This window comes from Rhinolophus sinicus, chromosome 15 (genome assembly GCF_057876585.1).
Source record: "Rhinolophus sinicus isolate RSI-liver-muscle chromosome 15, RSI-T2T, whole genome shotgun sequence".
Lineage (NCBI taxonomy): Eukaryota > Metazoa > Chordata > Mammalia > Chiroptera > Rhinolophidae > Rhinolophus > Rhinolophus sinicus.
Window position 1 is genome coordinate 84,520,335 of NC_142515.1, and position 15,660 is coordinate 84,535,994.

At 46.7% G+C, this 15,660-nt stretch overlaps 1 protein-coding gene and 1 pseudogene across 2 annotated transcripts; both read left to right on the forward strand.

The window, feature by feature from the left end:
- Positions 1 to 476: 476 nt before the first annotated feature.
- On the forward strand, positions 477 to 12,806 carry SMIM7 (small integral membrane protein 7). Of its 2 annotated transcripts, XM_019736818.3 has the most exons (5): positions 479 to 589; positions 669 to 710; positions 1,163 to 1,215; positions 3,115 to 3,205; positions 8,190 to 12,806. In XM_019736818.3, the coding sequence occupies exons 1-5, from the start codon at positions 564 to 566 to the stop codon at positions 8,203 to 8,205; spliced, it is 228 nt and encodes a 75-aa protein (XP_019592377.1). In that variant the 5' UTR covers positions 479 to 563; the 3' UTR covers positions 8,206 to 12,806. The 2 variants fall into 2 exon arrangements, with proteins under 2 accessions (XP_019592376.3, XP_019592377.1); XM_019736817.3 differs by lacking the exon at positions 3,115 to 3,205 and having other exon boundaries at positions 477 to 589; positions 8,190 to 9,248.
- Positions 12,807 to 14,023: 1,217 nt separating this feature from the next.
- Positions 14,024 to 14,607, forward strand: LOC141572693 (large ribosomal subunit protein eL28 pseudogene; annotated as a pseudogene).
- Positions 14,608 to 15,660: the final 1,053 nt, after the last annotated feature.

Below are 15,660 nucleotides of genomic sequence, written 5' to 3' on the forward strand. Positions count from 1 at the left end.
CCGTGTAGCTCCGTAAGTGATGACCCCCGACTCCCACGGGGACCTCGGTCCTCGGAAGGGACCACTCGGTAGGGAACCCCCGTCCCGGATAGTGGAGGTCCCCGCCTCCCATGGTGGCCAGGAACGGCGTCCATGCCCCGGAGAGCCCATGCGTCATCCATGTGAATCTCAGTGGTCAGGGGGCCCCGTTTCTCCAGAAGCCCCACCCGAGACTCCGATTCTTGAAGGAAAAGCATCTGAGCAAATTCTCTAGCGCGCGGGTCCCTCACGCATGCGCGGTATGCCCCCACTGAGGGACCTAATCCCATCTCCAGATGACACCGCTCCTGGGTGACATCACACGCTCGCCTTCTCTTCGCTAAACTCCGGTACTTCCCAGCGAGGAAGGGCTCTCGCTCTTTCCTAAGGGGGCCGGACCTGCAGAGGGCGACACCCTGCCTGCCTTGGCTTTCGATTGGCTCAGCTCTCGCTAGCACTGCTTAGCGATTGGTCGGCTTGTGCTCCTCTCCCCTCCCTCCCCTGAGCTTCCGCTTCCGGTTCTGACGGACGCTTCGGCCGTAACGATGATCGGAGACATCCTGCTGTTCGGGTAATTGGGGGATTAGAGAGTGGGCGAGAGAGCTCAACCGGGAGGGATTGGTCTAGGTAACCGCATTCTCCCCCCACAGGACGCTGCTTATGAACGCCGGGGCGGTGCTCAACTTTAAACTGTGAGTAGGCCGCGTCGGACCGGGGCTCCACCCGGGAACCTGTAGCCCCGCCCCCGTGAGCGTGAGCCCGCCCCACGTCGCTGGCCCAGCTCCCAAGTCCTAGCCGGCCCTCTGGCCCCGCCTCCAGCCTTTGGGAGTCTCGGTGCCACTGTGACTTAAGATCCTGACTCTTCGTTACCCGGGTGTCCCTCTGCTCTCACCCCGAAGGGCCTCAGGCCCGTCCTCCAAGAAACTCTTAGCCCTGACCTGTAACCCTGAACCACCCTTTCTACCGTGTCAGTGGCTGTGATTGGTGGGGCAGATGGGAGCCCAGAGAGGGTCATTGAACCGCCCGCGGTCACACAGCAAGTAGGGCTAGAGCTGAAGCTCAGTGTCCGTGGCTCATTGAGGGCAGGGGACTGAGCGGTCCTTGTGTCCCATCGAAAGTAGACACTGACTGCTTCTCTTTGTAGGAAAAAGAAGGACACGCAGGGCTTTGGGGAGGAGTCCAGGGAGCCTAGCACAGGTAAGGCCTTTCTGGACTCTGCAGTGGGTCCATTTCAGAGAGGACAGTTCTTTGTCACCAAGTGCTGTCCCAATTTTCTTTTTATTGTGTGTGTGTGTGTGAGAGAGAGAGAGAGAGAGAGAGAGAGAGAGAGAGAGAGAGAGAAGGGCCTGAGGATGTGCTGTTCTTTCTGCCCACTTGTCACCCACTTCTTTATCCTGCCAGACCTCCCCTCATAGGTCAGCACTCATCACTTCCTACAGTTATAATTTTCCTTTATGTGTGCTGTCATCTGGCTATTTACCTTTCACACTTGACCTTAAGCTCCAGAGAAGAGGCTCCAGCTCGTTTTGGCTCCATCTTGCTGTGAGATTGCTTATTTAGTATTTGTCCTCCCCGTGAGCTCCTTAGGGCAGGGATTTCTGTCTTGTTCCTGTCTGTGTCCCACACACTCAGCTCCTACCTGGAAGTAGTGGCCTTCAGTGAGCCTCAGTTGATGGCAGGAGGGCCTGTTTATGTGACCCTGGGTCAGAGCAGGGCCTTGCCAAACAGTGCCTCTTGGACATCCTGGGGACAGACCCGTCTCTGACATTTGCAGTCCGTGCTGGGCCAACACTTACATATGCTGTGCCACACCTGGCTAACCCCATGGGGTGGACAAACCCGGATTCATCTAAACCGTGTTCAGCAAGACCGTATGCTAATCACACGCTAGGATGGTGCAGCAGTACCAGGTAGCTGTCATGTTGGGTTGCTGTGAAAATTTCTGAGCTCCTGCCCAGTATTCCATACTGACTGGACAGCTGTGGTCTCTGGATGATACTTTGGGTAGCACCCTTGGAGGTCACCTAACCTGGACCAGTTCATTTCATTCTGGAGGCCTTGGAGGGGGGCTGTGATCTACTCAAAATCCCAGAGAAGGGTTCTGGAACCTAGGTCTCTGGAGTCTTAAGGTACCAAATTGGCTCCTCTTGGAGTGATTTCTGTTCCTCGGCAGCAGAGAGAACTAGAGTAAGTTGTCACCAAAGGAGAACTCCTGTTTACTTGCCTGAATAGTATGCTTTTAGTTGCAAACACTAAAAACCCAGCTCAAAGTGGTTAAAGCAAATGGAAACATCCAAGCACATAATTGTCTTCAGGCACACCTGGATTCAAGGCTCAAAGCTGCCCTCTAGCATGTGACTGTATCCAGCTTCCCCCCCCTCCCCCCGTTGGTTTTACTGTCAGTCAAAGACCACCCTAGAGCAGGGCTCGGCACATTTTTATGTAAAGGGCCAGATTATAAATATTTTCAGCTTTGCGGGCCATGCTATCTCTGGCACAACAATTCAGCTCTGCCATTGTAGCTCGAAAGCAGCCCTGGGCAATATGTAAATGAATGGACATGGCTGTGTTCCAATAAAACTTTATTTATGGACACTGAAATTTGAATTTCATGTAATTTTTGCATTTCACCAAATACTCTGTTGATTTTTTTTTTTAACCATTAAGAAATATGAAAAAAGGTTCTTAGCTCCCAGCCATACAGAAACAGATGGCAGGGGCCATTTTTAGCCACCAGGCCATAGTTTACCAAACCCTGCCCTAGAGGACTTGGCTTACATTTGTCCAGCCCAGCCAGCCTGGCAGAAAACGGTAGTTGGAACAAAAGTCCTAAGGCTGACTCTCATTGGGCAAACTTGGGTCATGTGCCCCTCTCTGAGCCAATCAGAGGCTGGGAGCTTGGTGCTTTCCCAAGACTGGTCAGGAGCAGCCAAGTCTGAATGCTGGGGGTGGGGAAGCAGAGGAGACCCAAAGGAACAGCTGCGCTGCCACTGGAATGTGGGGGCAGTAGGTATGGGTGGGCAGACACCACAGAAGCACCTGCAGCTGTGACAGCAGAAATGTTAGTACTTATAAACATACTTTCTGACTTTTCAGGTGACAACATCCGGGAGTTCTTACTGAGCCTCAGGTACTTCAGAATCTTCATCGCTCTGTGGAACGTCTTCATGATGTTCTGCATGATTGTGTAAGTCAGGCCTGCCTGTCCCCTTCATTGTCATTAACTTCTGAGTTCTCCAGAATGACCCACCTCATGGCCACTCTGATTTTTTTCTTATAAATTTTATTGGGGAATATTGGGGGACAGTGTGTTTCTCCAGGGCGCATCGGCTCCAAGTCATTGCCCTACAATCTAGTTGTGGAGGGTGCAACTCAGCTCCAAGTCCAGTTGCTGTTTTCAATCTTTAGTTTCAGGGGACGCAGCCCACCATCCCATGCGGGTATTGAACCGGCCACCTTGTTGCTGAGAGCTCACGCTCTAACCAGCTGGGCCATCCAGCAGCCCCTCTGGAAGCTCAGCGGCAACTCGTTGTCTTCATTCTAGTTGTGGAGGGCGCAGCTCACTGGCCCATGTGGGAATTGAACCAGCAACCCTGTTGTTGAGAGCTCGCGCTCTAACCAGCTGAGCCATCAGGCTGCCCCATTCTCTGTTTTCTCAGTCTGCACTTTGGTGTCACACTTTCTGCTTTCAAAATCAGCACTCGCTAAACTAGAGAGGAAACGGGGGTTTACAGGGGTTAAGCAATGTCACCGCAGTCCAGACTGGAGCTTCGATTGGAACACAGCATTCTCCCAAGTCCTGGCTGTGCCTGGTATGTCGCCAGGGGCTGCCAAGAGATGCCTTCCCCGGTTACCTCTCGCCAGCTCTGCTGTGCTTAGTGTATACTTGGCATCTGTCAAGGTGAAAAATGTGGCTTGAACAGCCAGTGTGCTGCCTGGTCCAGCTGCTTCCCTGCTGGAAGCCAGCAGACGTGTATTCAGACTTTCTGTTTTCATGCTCTTTTTCATTTTCTTATGAGGCTAATAAAATGCAGTTGGGTTGGTTTTTCTTCCAGCATTGGGACCATCATTCCTATACTTCTGTTAATGAATCATGAGACTTGGAGAGTAGACAGACTTAGGGTTAAAACATTAGGAGAACCTGGGGTTCTCAGCCATGCTGGGCCCATCCTGTGTGCTTCTCCCACAAAGGAAGAAAATGAAAAGTTGGCTACCCTGAGTAGTTGAGGCACTGAATTCGGGATTGCTGGGTGGTCCTTGTGCCAGCCCAGTGCTGGCTGAGGAGGAAGTGTTTTCAGGACTTAGGAGATCAAGGAAGGAGGAAGTTCACTGCGCCACTGGAAGTGTCTTAGAGCCCAGAGTGAGGACCATGATGGACGTGCAGAGAGGCTCTTTTTGGGAGCTCGGATGAGGCCTGCTGAGGTACAAAGAGGGCTCTTGAAGAGATCCAGGAATTTGCAGAAGAGTACAGGAAGTGTAACTAGGACTCGACGAGAAGTAGAACAGGATTGGGGGCCTCCTCCAGCCTTTGTTTCTCTAGGTTCCTACCCATCTATTTATTCATCTATTCCTTCACAGCTGTCTATCATGGGTTGTGCTCTTGGGTTACAGCTGAGACTGTAGTCCCTGCCTTCAGCGAACGCACAGTACAACAGGTGGAACACAGACAGAAAACAACACATGGGAAGAAATCAATTGAGAGGTAGCAAAAGGGAGGGGGTCTCCCAGTCTAGGAGATATTCAGGGAGAGGCTCTCTGAGAAAGTACCATTTAAATCAAGAACAGGAAGCCTGATTTGCAGAGCTGGTGAGAGGCAGCAAGGTCCTGAGGCAGGGAAGAACTCGGTGTTTGTTTGTCTTTTATTTTGTTCTGTTCATTGGCTTATTGTTTTCTGTTACCTGACTAGCTTCCTTCACTGCACATCTGCTGGTTTGTGACCAGGATGGTAGCCTCAGGCTCTGTGATTTTCCAGCTTAGCCCGGGGCTACCTTAGTCAATAGCCCAGTGTCCTGATTTTGTTTCGTGGGATCAAAGTCTGCTTGACTTAGCCAGGTGTCACCCAGTTCTGGTTGGATTGGGGATTTCTTTTCTTCTCGGTTTTTTTTTAAACTTATTTTAAGTGTGTTTTCCCAGGACCCATCAACTCCAAATCAAGTAGTTGTTTCAATCTAGTTGTGGAGGGCGCAGCTCACTCTGGCCCATTTGGGAATCGAACTGGCAACCCTGGCGTTAATGAACATCATGCTCTAACCAATGGAGCTAACTGGCCGCCCTGAAGTGGATGGTGGGGAGGTTCTGATTCCAGACTAACCACTGAGGCCGGGGGTCAGCAAACCACAGCCCCTGGGCCATATCTACCCACTACCTGTTTTCATGAAGGAAGTTTTGTTGTCACACAGCCATATCCAGGTCTCTGACTGCTTTAGCATGGCCGCAGTTGGGGCATTGCAACAGAGTCTGCCTGGCCCACATATCCTGAACTGCTTACTGTGTGCCTTTTGTGGAACGAGTGTGCCACCCCCTGACCTAGGCCACCTCTTCCTGTAGGGGCCATGAGTGAGGGAAGATTCGCTCCACAGAGGGCTGTCAGGGAGGCAATGATGTTAAAACACTGGAAATCACCTAAATGTTGAAAAATGGGAAGAGTCAGGTAACTTAAAGGACGCCTGTATGACCAACCATCATGATGCCATCAGGGCTGATATGCCAGAAGGTTATGTCGACACTGGGGAATGTTTTGACAGTAAAGGCCGATGTCACCTGTAGCACGCTCGGCTTCAGGTGTGACTTGCACACAGTCAGCAGTGAATAAATGCTGAGGAAGTGCCTGGAGTCTGAGGGAAACACTCCCGGTGAGGGAGTTGGAAGCATCGACTCCAGATTGTCCATGGAAGTGACTGCAGCAGGGCCTGAAGGATGGTTCGCTATTCCCTGCACCCACTTCTGGGCTACTTTGGAAATTTTCAAAAGGCGTGAAAAACTTGAAATGCAGGAGAAATGTGCCTTAATGTTTAGGGACCAAGGGTACTGATACCAGCAGCTTACTTTGAAACACATCAACAGTAAGGTAGATGGATAAATGGACAGGTGCACAGGAAAGCCAAGTGTTAATTGCAGAATGTAGATGGTGTGCATGTGGGCATTCACTGGACTGTTCTTTTAACTCTTCTATATGTTGAAACCTTCATAACAAAATATTAGGGGGAAGAATAGGGAGAAAATAAGGGTGTCAAACCACAGAGAAGGATTAATAAGTATAAAGTAGAAGTTGGTCTTCACCAACTAAATTCAGTATTTCGTATATTCACAGGGTTGTGCAACTGTCATCACAATATGATGCTAGAATATTTTCATCACCCAAAGCGAAACCCCATGCCCAGTAAGCGGTCACTCGCTCCCTGTTCCTGTCTCCCCTCAGCTTCTGGCAACCGCTGATCTGCTTTCTGTCTCTATGGATTTTGTCTGTTGTAGACGCTTCCTATAAATGGGATCATGCAACATGTAGTCTTTTGGGTCTGGCTTCTTCACTCAGCATAATGTCTTCTCATTTCTTCCATGTTGTAGATGAATCAGGACTTCATTCCCCTCTATGGCTAAATACTAGCCCATTGTATGGACATGCCACAGTTTGCGTATCCACTCATCAGTTGATGAATGTTTGGGATGTTTCCATTTTTTGGTTATTATGAATAATGCTGATATAAACATTCCTGTACACTTTTTTGTGCAGACTTAAGTTTTTAGTTCTTTTCGGTATATACCCAGGAGTGAAATTTCTGGGTCGTATGGTAACTCTGTATTTATCCTCTTGAGGAGGCACCAGAATATTTTATAAAGTAGCTGCAGCAGTTTACATTCCCACCAGCAATTTCTTCACATCCTTGCCAACACTTGTTATTATCAGTCTTTTTTTTATTATCGCCACTCTAGAGGATGTGAAGGTTGATTTGCATTTCCCTGATGTTAATGACATTGAGCATATTTTTATGTGCTTATTGGCCGTTTATATATCTTCTTTGGAGAAATGTCTATTCAGATCCTTTGCCTATTTTTTTAATTGGATTATTACTGAGTTGTAAGAGTTCTTTTTATATTCTGGATAACAATCCTTTATCAGATGTATGATTTACCAGTATTTTCTCCCATTTGTGGGTTGTCTTTTCACTTTCTTGTTGGTATCAATTAAATTTAAAGCACAAAATTTTAAAATTTTTGATGAAGTCTATCAATTTTTTCTTTCATCATTGTGCTTTTTATGTTATAGCTAAGAAATCATTACTTAACATAGGCATAAATTTTTGTGACCTTGGATTTTCTTCTAAGAATTTTATAGTTGTAATAGGTCTATGAGCCATTTTGAGATAATTTTTATATATAGCGTGAGGTAGAGATCTAAGCTTCATTCTTTTGCATGTGGCAATCCAGTTGTTCCTGTGCCAGCTGTTATTTTTTTAAATAACCTTTTTATTTTGGAAAGAATTTAGGTTTATTAAATGTTGCAAAGTGTCGGCCAGATGGCTCAGTGGTTTATAGTGAGCTCTCAACAACAAGGTTGCTGGTTCAATTCCCGCATGGGATGGTGGGCTGTGCCCCCTGCAACTAAACGGTGACTGGACTTGGAGCTGAGGTGCGCCCTCCACAACTAGATTGTAGGACAACGACTTGCAGCTGATGGGTCCTGGAGAAACGCGCTGTCCCCCAATATTCCCCAATAAAATTAAAAAGAAAAAAAAATGTTGCAAAGGTAATGCAGATAATTCCCATCTGTAACTTTTTAACAGCAATGTAGTTTTCCCCAGTCGGCTTGTGTCCGTACCCATTCCTAAACTTCATGGACATTTATACAATTTCCAGGCCTTTCCTATTTCAGATGTTCCTCAGTGAACAGAGTTACCTGTAATCATTTGTTTACTCAAAGGTCTTTCTGATATGAAAGTCACCACTGACTTGCAGAAAATGGGTGAAAATAAAATGTTACAGATTCATATGAAATAGATAATTTTTGAAAGAGTTACATTTTTTTAAGTTTAAAGTTTGGTAGTGTTAAGTATATTCACAGTGTTGTATAATAAAAATTACTTATAAAAGCAACTGAAAATATTTTCTAAAAAGGGTTTTCAGAGTGACAGCTTCCCATCTTCACAGACATTTTTGCCCTCTAACTTTTCCAGGCTGTTTGGCTCCTGAGCCCCAGATTCGGAACCAAGAACACACCTTCCCAGATGCGGAGTCTCCCTTCTTCCATGATGACTTCAAGAATGTTTTTGACCGGAAAACCCGTGACCTTCCCTGGAAACCCCAGGCTCGTGGTGGGTGGAAAGAAATGTTCGCCAAGATGTGCATGATTTCCCGGCCGCATCACTGTTTCCTTTTCAGAGATATTTTCACGTTGGTCTCTGCATTGAAATGCTGTCTACTTAGGAAGTTTCAGAAGGGTTTATGTAAGGGATTATGATAACAATGCATTTGTGGAAAAGAGAACATTTCTAGGTTGTTTTATTGGATTGGAATCCATCTTCCGCCTAGCTTTCACTAGAAATACGTTTCTGCATATTTCTTTGTTTATCTTTAATAACCATCCCTTTTGGTTCAAATTATACAGATTTTTAGAAATCGTTTATATCCTGGGATCTGAAGCAGAAAGGTTGGCTTTAAGTTGGATGCAGCCTCTTTATTGGATTTGTTTGTGAATAACGAAGTTCATTGTTACTAGGTCTGCAGCCAACTTCCTTCCCCATCCCAATGGGCTTTGCTCGGTCATTCCCCAGGACTTTAAGGGTGAAGTATTACTGGTTCCCACAGAAGAGAGGTGCAGGACAACCATCAGGGCCACACAGGGGTCTTTCAATAAATTTTGCCTTGCCTTGAAGGTCCCCTGTTAAAGTAGCTTGGGGCCATTAATTGTACAATTTTTAGAGTGAGAGTGATTTGTGTGGTGATAATTGGGGTCCAGTTCTGAAAGCTTGGGTTTTTGGGTCTGCTTTTCAAGTGGGTGATTTCAAGGTTGAAAAACAATGAGCCTCATTCGAGTGTTTTGCGCAGAAGCTTCTTTGAAGGAGAGTCCTGGCTTAATTGCCAAAATGAAAGGCTGGTGGTTGGCACCTGGTGTTTGATTTATTTGTTGTGGTTTTGAAATCCTGACTTGTAGGTGAACCTGGTGGGAGAAAAAGTAAACATGCAGGCTTTGAGAACGAAATAGCATTGAAAATAAAGCTCATTTCCAAAAAGGACCTTTTGTTTATACATTTTTTAGCCAACGAGTTGACTTCCAACTTGAGTTGTTTCGAATTACACTGTGGGAAACACCTAGGATTCATTTTGGAGACTTGTCAGTCAGAAATGATGTTCCCTTTTGGATTTTGCTCAATAAATGTTGGGCAGGGATTGGGCAAATACAATTTCGAGTCAGTCAGCTGCTCCTGGAAGAATTGAAAGAGCCATAGATAACGGTGGGGTCTCACTAGGTCAGAGTCAAGTCCACTTGTACTCCTGCTCAGCTAATGTTATTCTGCTTCATTGCTTCTATAGTTTATTCCCTTGTCAAATCCAAGCCAAGCATCATTTCATGGTTCGTAAATAGCAAGGCACATAGCTTCTGAATCCAGCTTCGCCCAGGCCTGTGTTCTTATCGCAAGAACGGACATGCCAGGCTCTTGGCTGGTCATTCTTCAGTCCGTGTGAATGGTGCGAGGAAACCTCTGCTTCATTCAGACCCACACTGAGGTTTCAATGAGATGAGGCATTTGTGCGTTATGGAGATGAATTGTTCTCGGAGAAGAGAATGGTGTCATTGAGATTTTGTTTCAATAATTGTATTTTTCTCCAGAGAACCATTATCTCATTGTTAAGTTCTTATAAGCAGTGTAGCTTTGGGGGATGCGTATCAGAGGCTGCTATACATTTGAAAAATTGCTTCTCATGGATCTCTAGGAAGCTTTTCAAGAACCCTCACTGGCACCAAAGCTTATCAGAGTTTGAATTTTGGGTGCATAGGGTCCCCCAGCATCTAAGTGCTCATCTTCAGGGTCATTTAGAGATGGGTTCAAATCCCATCTCCGTTCCTTGCTGGGGGGAGCCTTGGCTTATTGCTTCCCCTCTCTAAGCCTTAGTTTCTGCATCTCTAAAATGGGCTTGAAAGTTACACCTGCCTGGGGTTGTTGTAAGGTTCGGGGAACTTAAATTTGGTCTGGGTGCTTAACTGGACACCTGGGCATCCGGTAATTGCTCGATATTTGTGGGTGTCCTCACTCCCTGCTTCTCTTTTCTTGCCTTGATTCATTTATTCAATCCACACCTCTGCCGTGAAAGGATGATCACAACATTTTTAAAAATTGGAAACAATTTCCAGCATGAACAACCTTTTCCCATCTTCCCATTCCCTTTCTAGCGTTTTCCTTATGCCTGTTGAGATATACCACGTAGTCCCAATAGTGGGTAAGGTAGTTCCAGTTCTGCTGTTTTCATTTCAGTGTCTCTTCCTTTATATTTTCTGGGCTGCCAGAAAGGCTTCGTGGTTCTCATTTTTAGTTATACTGTGCAGAGTCAATAAATCCCTCGTTAATCGAGGTCCTCTCACTTGACTCGATTTGTACTCCGTCCACTGTTGCAAATGTCACCGGTGTTACGACCTTTGCTGACTTCCCTCACTGGTGCTTCTGGGAGCGCTCAGGAAGGCTTCCTTATTATGTGTCACCGTTACGGCTTTGGTGGCTTTCGGTTTTATTTTGTTTTCGTTTCTTACTACCAGTGCACATTCATTGTAGAAAAATTATAAAATACAGCTTTGCTCTAAGGGTAAAGGCCTTCCATGATCCTGTTCCTCCAGAGAATATCACCCAAGGTACACATTCTTCTGGCTCTTTCTCTGTGAATGTGCATCGGGTGTGGGGGCATGCGTTTTCTTTACACAAATGGTATCTTCTAGCCTGTTTTTCTCATCTGATAATATGATCACGTTTCTATATATTTTCCTACTATACCATTCTTAATAACTGCAAATAAGCCAGTGTAAGGATGTATTAAGTTAGTCCTCAACTGATGGAGTCTTGGGTTGTTTCCAGTTTGGTCTGTTATAAATAACTGTGGTAGACGTCTCAGTGGATCATTCCTAGTGACTTTTTGGGGTCACTTAGAGACCCATCTTGACAGCTTGAGGCTAAAAAAACCCAAAGAAAAATGCGCCTTGGACAACTGACATCCTTGTGTTTGTTTATTTTTTGTTCATTCGTTTGTACATACAAACATACATACCAAAAAACTTGCTTCTAGATTCCTGTCACCTCTGACCAGGAATGGTGGTAAGCAGCTTCAGTTGATGTAAGCAGTGAATCAGGACGAGATTTTCAGCTCCACTCCGATAACTGTTTCTTTGTGCAAGCAACAGCAATTGACATCATACCAGCTGGTTTTCCACCTTGGCCTAGAAGGATCTTAACCACCCCCTAAGTAGTAAATGCCCACTACTGCTCGCCCTGGAGTGTGTTACATGGAATTGTTGCTGAGGGGAGAGGCCACACATGGCAAACAAAGAGAAGTCCTCTGTTTGCAGCACCTGCCCTGGCTACAAACTTTGAGGTTCATGTCAGTCATCCCCACTGGGGTTCACATCAGAAACCTCCTTTTGCTTCCTCCACCCTTGCCATCTTGAGAACAGAACACGTCCCTTCTTTGTGAGTTTCTCATTGCACTTCAGTTCCAGCTGCTTTAGAGCAGAAGTTGGAAACCACAGACCTTGGTCTGCCACCTGTTTTTGTAAATAAAGTTTTATTGGCATCCAGCCATGCCTCTTTGAGAACATGTTGTCTAGAGCTGCTTTGTTTGCTTTCCTGCTACTATGGGAGAGTTGCTGACAGACCGTTTGGCCCACAGAGCTGAAAATATTGCCTATCTGGCCCATTTTAGGACCAATTTGCTGGCCCCTGAACTAGGGGATAATGGTGAATCTCAAGGTGCCCCTTCCCCCCAAAGCTGGTGGAATTATTTGCATGCGTTGTGGTCTGGATTTTAATAAAGACATTTGCAAACATGTTTTTCAAACTTGCTGAGCCAGCCATTTTCAGGTGATGTGGTTAATAGACCAAAACCTGATGTTGTCTCTTGATAGTTAGGGGCGAGGTCCCTCCTGGACTCTGATTTCTCTGAGCAGCAGCGTGATGTGATAATGAGATCGGCTTTCCGCTGAAGTGCGTAGATCTGAAAAGCCAGCGAGACTGTCATTAGCGAAGCATTTTCTTTCCATTTCAACCGTTTCATTATCTCCTTTACCAAATTTGAGTTTATGAAATGTTGAGAAACCTCCTGATGTTTTCTGGTGTTGATGAAAGATTTATGTCATTTGTGCTTAAAGCAAAAGGCATGCTATTTTTTTTAAAAAAAGATGGAAATTCGACTTGTTTTCACCATTCCCTTGATTCTCATTATGCAGAGGAAAGCACTTGATTTGCTTCAAGCCTCTCTTTGGCACTTGAGCGTTCCTGGAAGTGAGAGTTTGGGACTAGCAAGAGTTCCTGGATGAGAAATTGGGCAAAAGAGACTGTAGCAAATCAGAATTTCAACAAGAAAATGCCAAGAATTAGTTCAGTGTGTGGCTCCATGGCTTGCTTTTTGTTTTGAAATAGACCAGGGATTGGCAAGCTACTGCCCACGTCCGGCCCACCGCTTAACTTTTCACAGCCCACGAGAGAGAGGGCTTTTACCTTTTTAAATGGTTGGGGGGAAAAGAAATCAAGAGGAAAATGAAAAATTCAAGTTTCTTTGTTCATAAATAAAGTTTTATTGGAACGCTTTTATACCCAATCGTTTATGTATCATCAATGGCTGCTTTTGAGCTTCAAGGACAGACTTGTGTTCTTGTGACAGAGACCATCTGGCCTGTAAAACTGGACATATTTACTGTCTGACCCTTTGCCGACTCCTGGACTAGACAATTTGGAGAAAAGAAAAAAGAAAGACATGTGAATCCTGTTCATCTGTGTTTGGTTCACATCACTGTCGTGCCCGTTGGTGTTACATGGGGGCCACCAGAGTGTTGACAGTGCTGGGGGAGTCGTAGAAGTTATTTTGGGGGAATAAATCTTCAGTTGATTCTTAGAGTTTATTGTGTGAATTGGCGAAAAGTGGCAAAGAGGATGATGGCAGAAAGGACGATGTCCCGGGCTCTGTTGTGTACAGAGTACAACGTGGAGCCCTCCGCACCTCCCTGTCCTCAGCTGTGACATGGGGACAGTGAAGGAGAGAGCCCTGACACGTGCCTATAACCTGCCTGGCCTGGGGCAGGCAACACATGGTGGTGTTTTCTTCACTGTTATTACTTTTATTAAACGACACCCTCAGCAGGGTTTTATGAGGCTTCCATGAGACGGTGTGTTGGCTTGGGTTGCCATAACAAAGTGTGACAGACTAGGTGGCTTAAACAACAGACATTTGTTTTCTCACTCTTCTGGAGGCTGGCAGTCCAAGATCACGGTCTGGAAGGGTTGAGGTGAGGCCTCTCTCCTTGGCTTGTAGACGGCCACCTTGCTCATGTGGCTTTGCTCAAGGTCCTCATGTGGCCTTTCCTCTGCATTCCTGGTGTCCGCCTTTTACTAATGAGGATACGATGGGTCCACCCGTAGTTACCTCTTTAAAGACCTTGTCTCCAAATACAGTCACACCAGGGGGTTAGAACTCCAACATAGGAATTTTGAGATGATGCCATTCAGTCCATAACAGATGGTCAAGGGTCTGGCCCACAGTAGCTGTTCAATAGCTGTTAGTTCATCTCCTTGGCTAATAGTTTCCCTTGAGATATTAAAAAAATTTAAAACTTCATGTAGTCTAGGAAGGCTGACCCTGAGAACTGCTTCAAAGGGACTTTGCCTCCTGAAGTTCCACAGTAAAGTATTTGGAAGTGGATGGTGGCTTCCACCCCAGCATCTCAGTTTCAGACTTTGACAGCCCCATGAATCCCCTGGGGGTCTTGGCGAAGTGTGGATTTAACTTAGAGTGGGAACGCAGGCTGCAATTGTGCATTTCTAGCCAGCACCCAGGGATTGCCTATGCTGCTGGTCCCTAGACCACACTTTCAGTAGTGATGGCCTATGCTGTTCATTAAATAACAACTAGCGCCGTCTCTGGCTGCTGCAACGGGAGGAGCTGTCACCATGTCCGCGCATCTGCAATGGATGGTCGTGCACAACTGCTCCAGCTCCCTGATCAAAAGGAACAAGCAGACGTACAGCACCAAGCCCAGTAATGTGAAGGCCCGCAACTCCTCCCGCTACACTGGGCTCATTCACTGGAAGACGGTGGGCGTGGAGCCAGCGGCCCCCGGCTGAGGTGTGGTGGTTGGCATGAAGCGGAGGTCCGGCCAGCCAAAGCCGGCCACCTCCTGTGTGCGGGTCACCATCAACAAGAACGCCCGGGCCACCCTCAGCAGCATCCAGCACATGATCTGCAAGAACAAGTACCGCCCGGACCTGCGCATGGCCAGCGCCATCCTGCGCAGCCAGAAGCCCGTGACGCTGATGAGCAAGTGGGCTCGCTCCACCAAGAGCTCCTGAGCACCTCCCCCGCCAAAGCAACAGCGCAGAAAGCTCAGCCAAAAATAAATAAGTAAATAATAACAACTAGTCACAAGTGGCTATTTCAGTTTCCATCTCAATTAACTAAAATGAAAACCCCAATCCCTCAAAGTAGCTACATTTCAAGTGCATTTCATTGCAGAAAGCTCTAACTGGGCAGCACTGCACGGAAAGGAGAGGGTGTAAGCTTTTTTAGTCAAGGGCCTTCATGAGTTTCCCTGGGGCAGCTATAACAAATGGCCACGAACTTCACAGCTTAAAACAGCACGAATTTATTATCTTACATAGATCTGCAGGCCACAAGTCCAAAATAGGTGTCACTGAGCTACAATCAAGGTGTTGGCAGAGGTGGTTCTTTCTGGAGACTCTAGGGGAGAATCTGTTTCCTTGCCTTTTCCAGCTTTTAGAGGCTGCCCTCATCCTTGATTCATGGCCCCTTCCTCCTTGGTCCAAGCCAGGTGGTGCATGCCCAGCACACAGTAGGTTCTCACTGCTAAGGCCTGTCCTGAAACCCGGGCACCAGAGCCAGTTCCAAATTCAGAACTTACCCCACTTGCCAGCTGCACGTCCTGCATGTGACAGGATACCGCCAAGGCATCTGGGCTGGCGCACACTCATCAGAGTGATATTTCTGTTGCAAAACACCCAACATTCACTCAAAGTTTGACAAGCAAAGACTAAACAGACAAGCTTTGCCAACAAACGGGTTTGCTGCAAAATTAAGAGAAGACGTCGCTTTCAGAATTTGGGGGTTCTGGAATGAATGGTGGGGCAGGATTGCGGGCCTGTGCTCTGCGTCCCTGTCCTGACTCATTGGGGAGTTGCCCCTCCTCGTTAGGCATCAGTTTCTCCATCTGTGACAGGGACGGCTTGAGACCAGGTACTCACCAGGACTTGATTCTCCCTCGTCTCTCTGTAGCCTACCATGTGTTTGTAGGAAATACTTTCTGGAGCATGTTTGCTTCTTGTAGGTTACAACACCATACCTGTGTTCCTGAGAAGTCCCATTGGCTCGTTTGAAGTCTTTTATTGTGGCTTCTATGTGCTTCATCTCCTTGTTTCTTGACACCTGCCCTTTGGC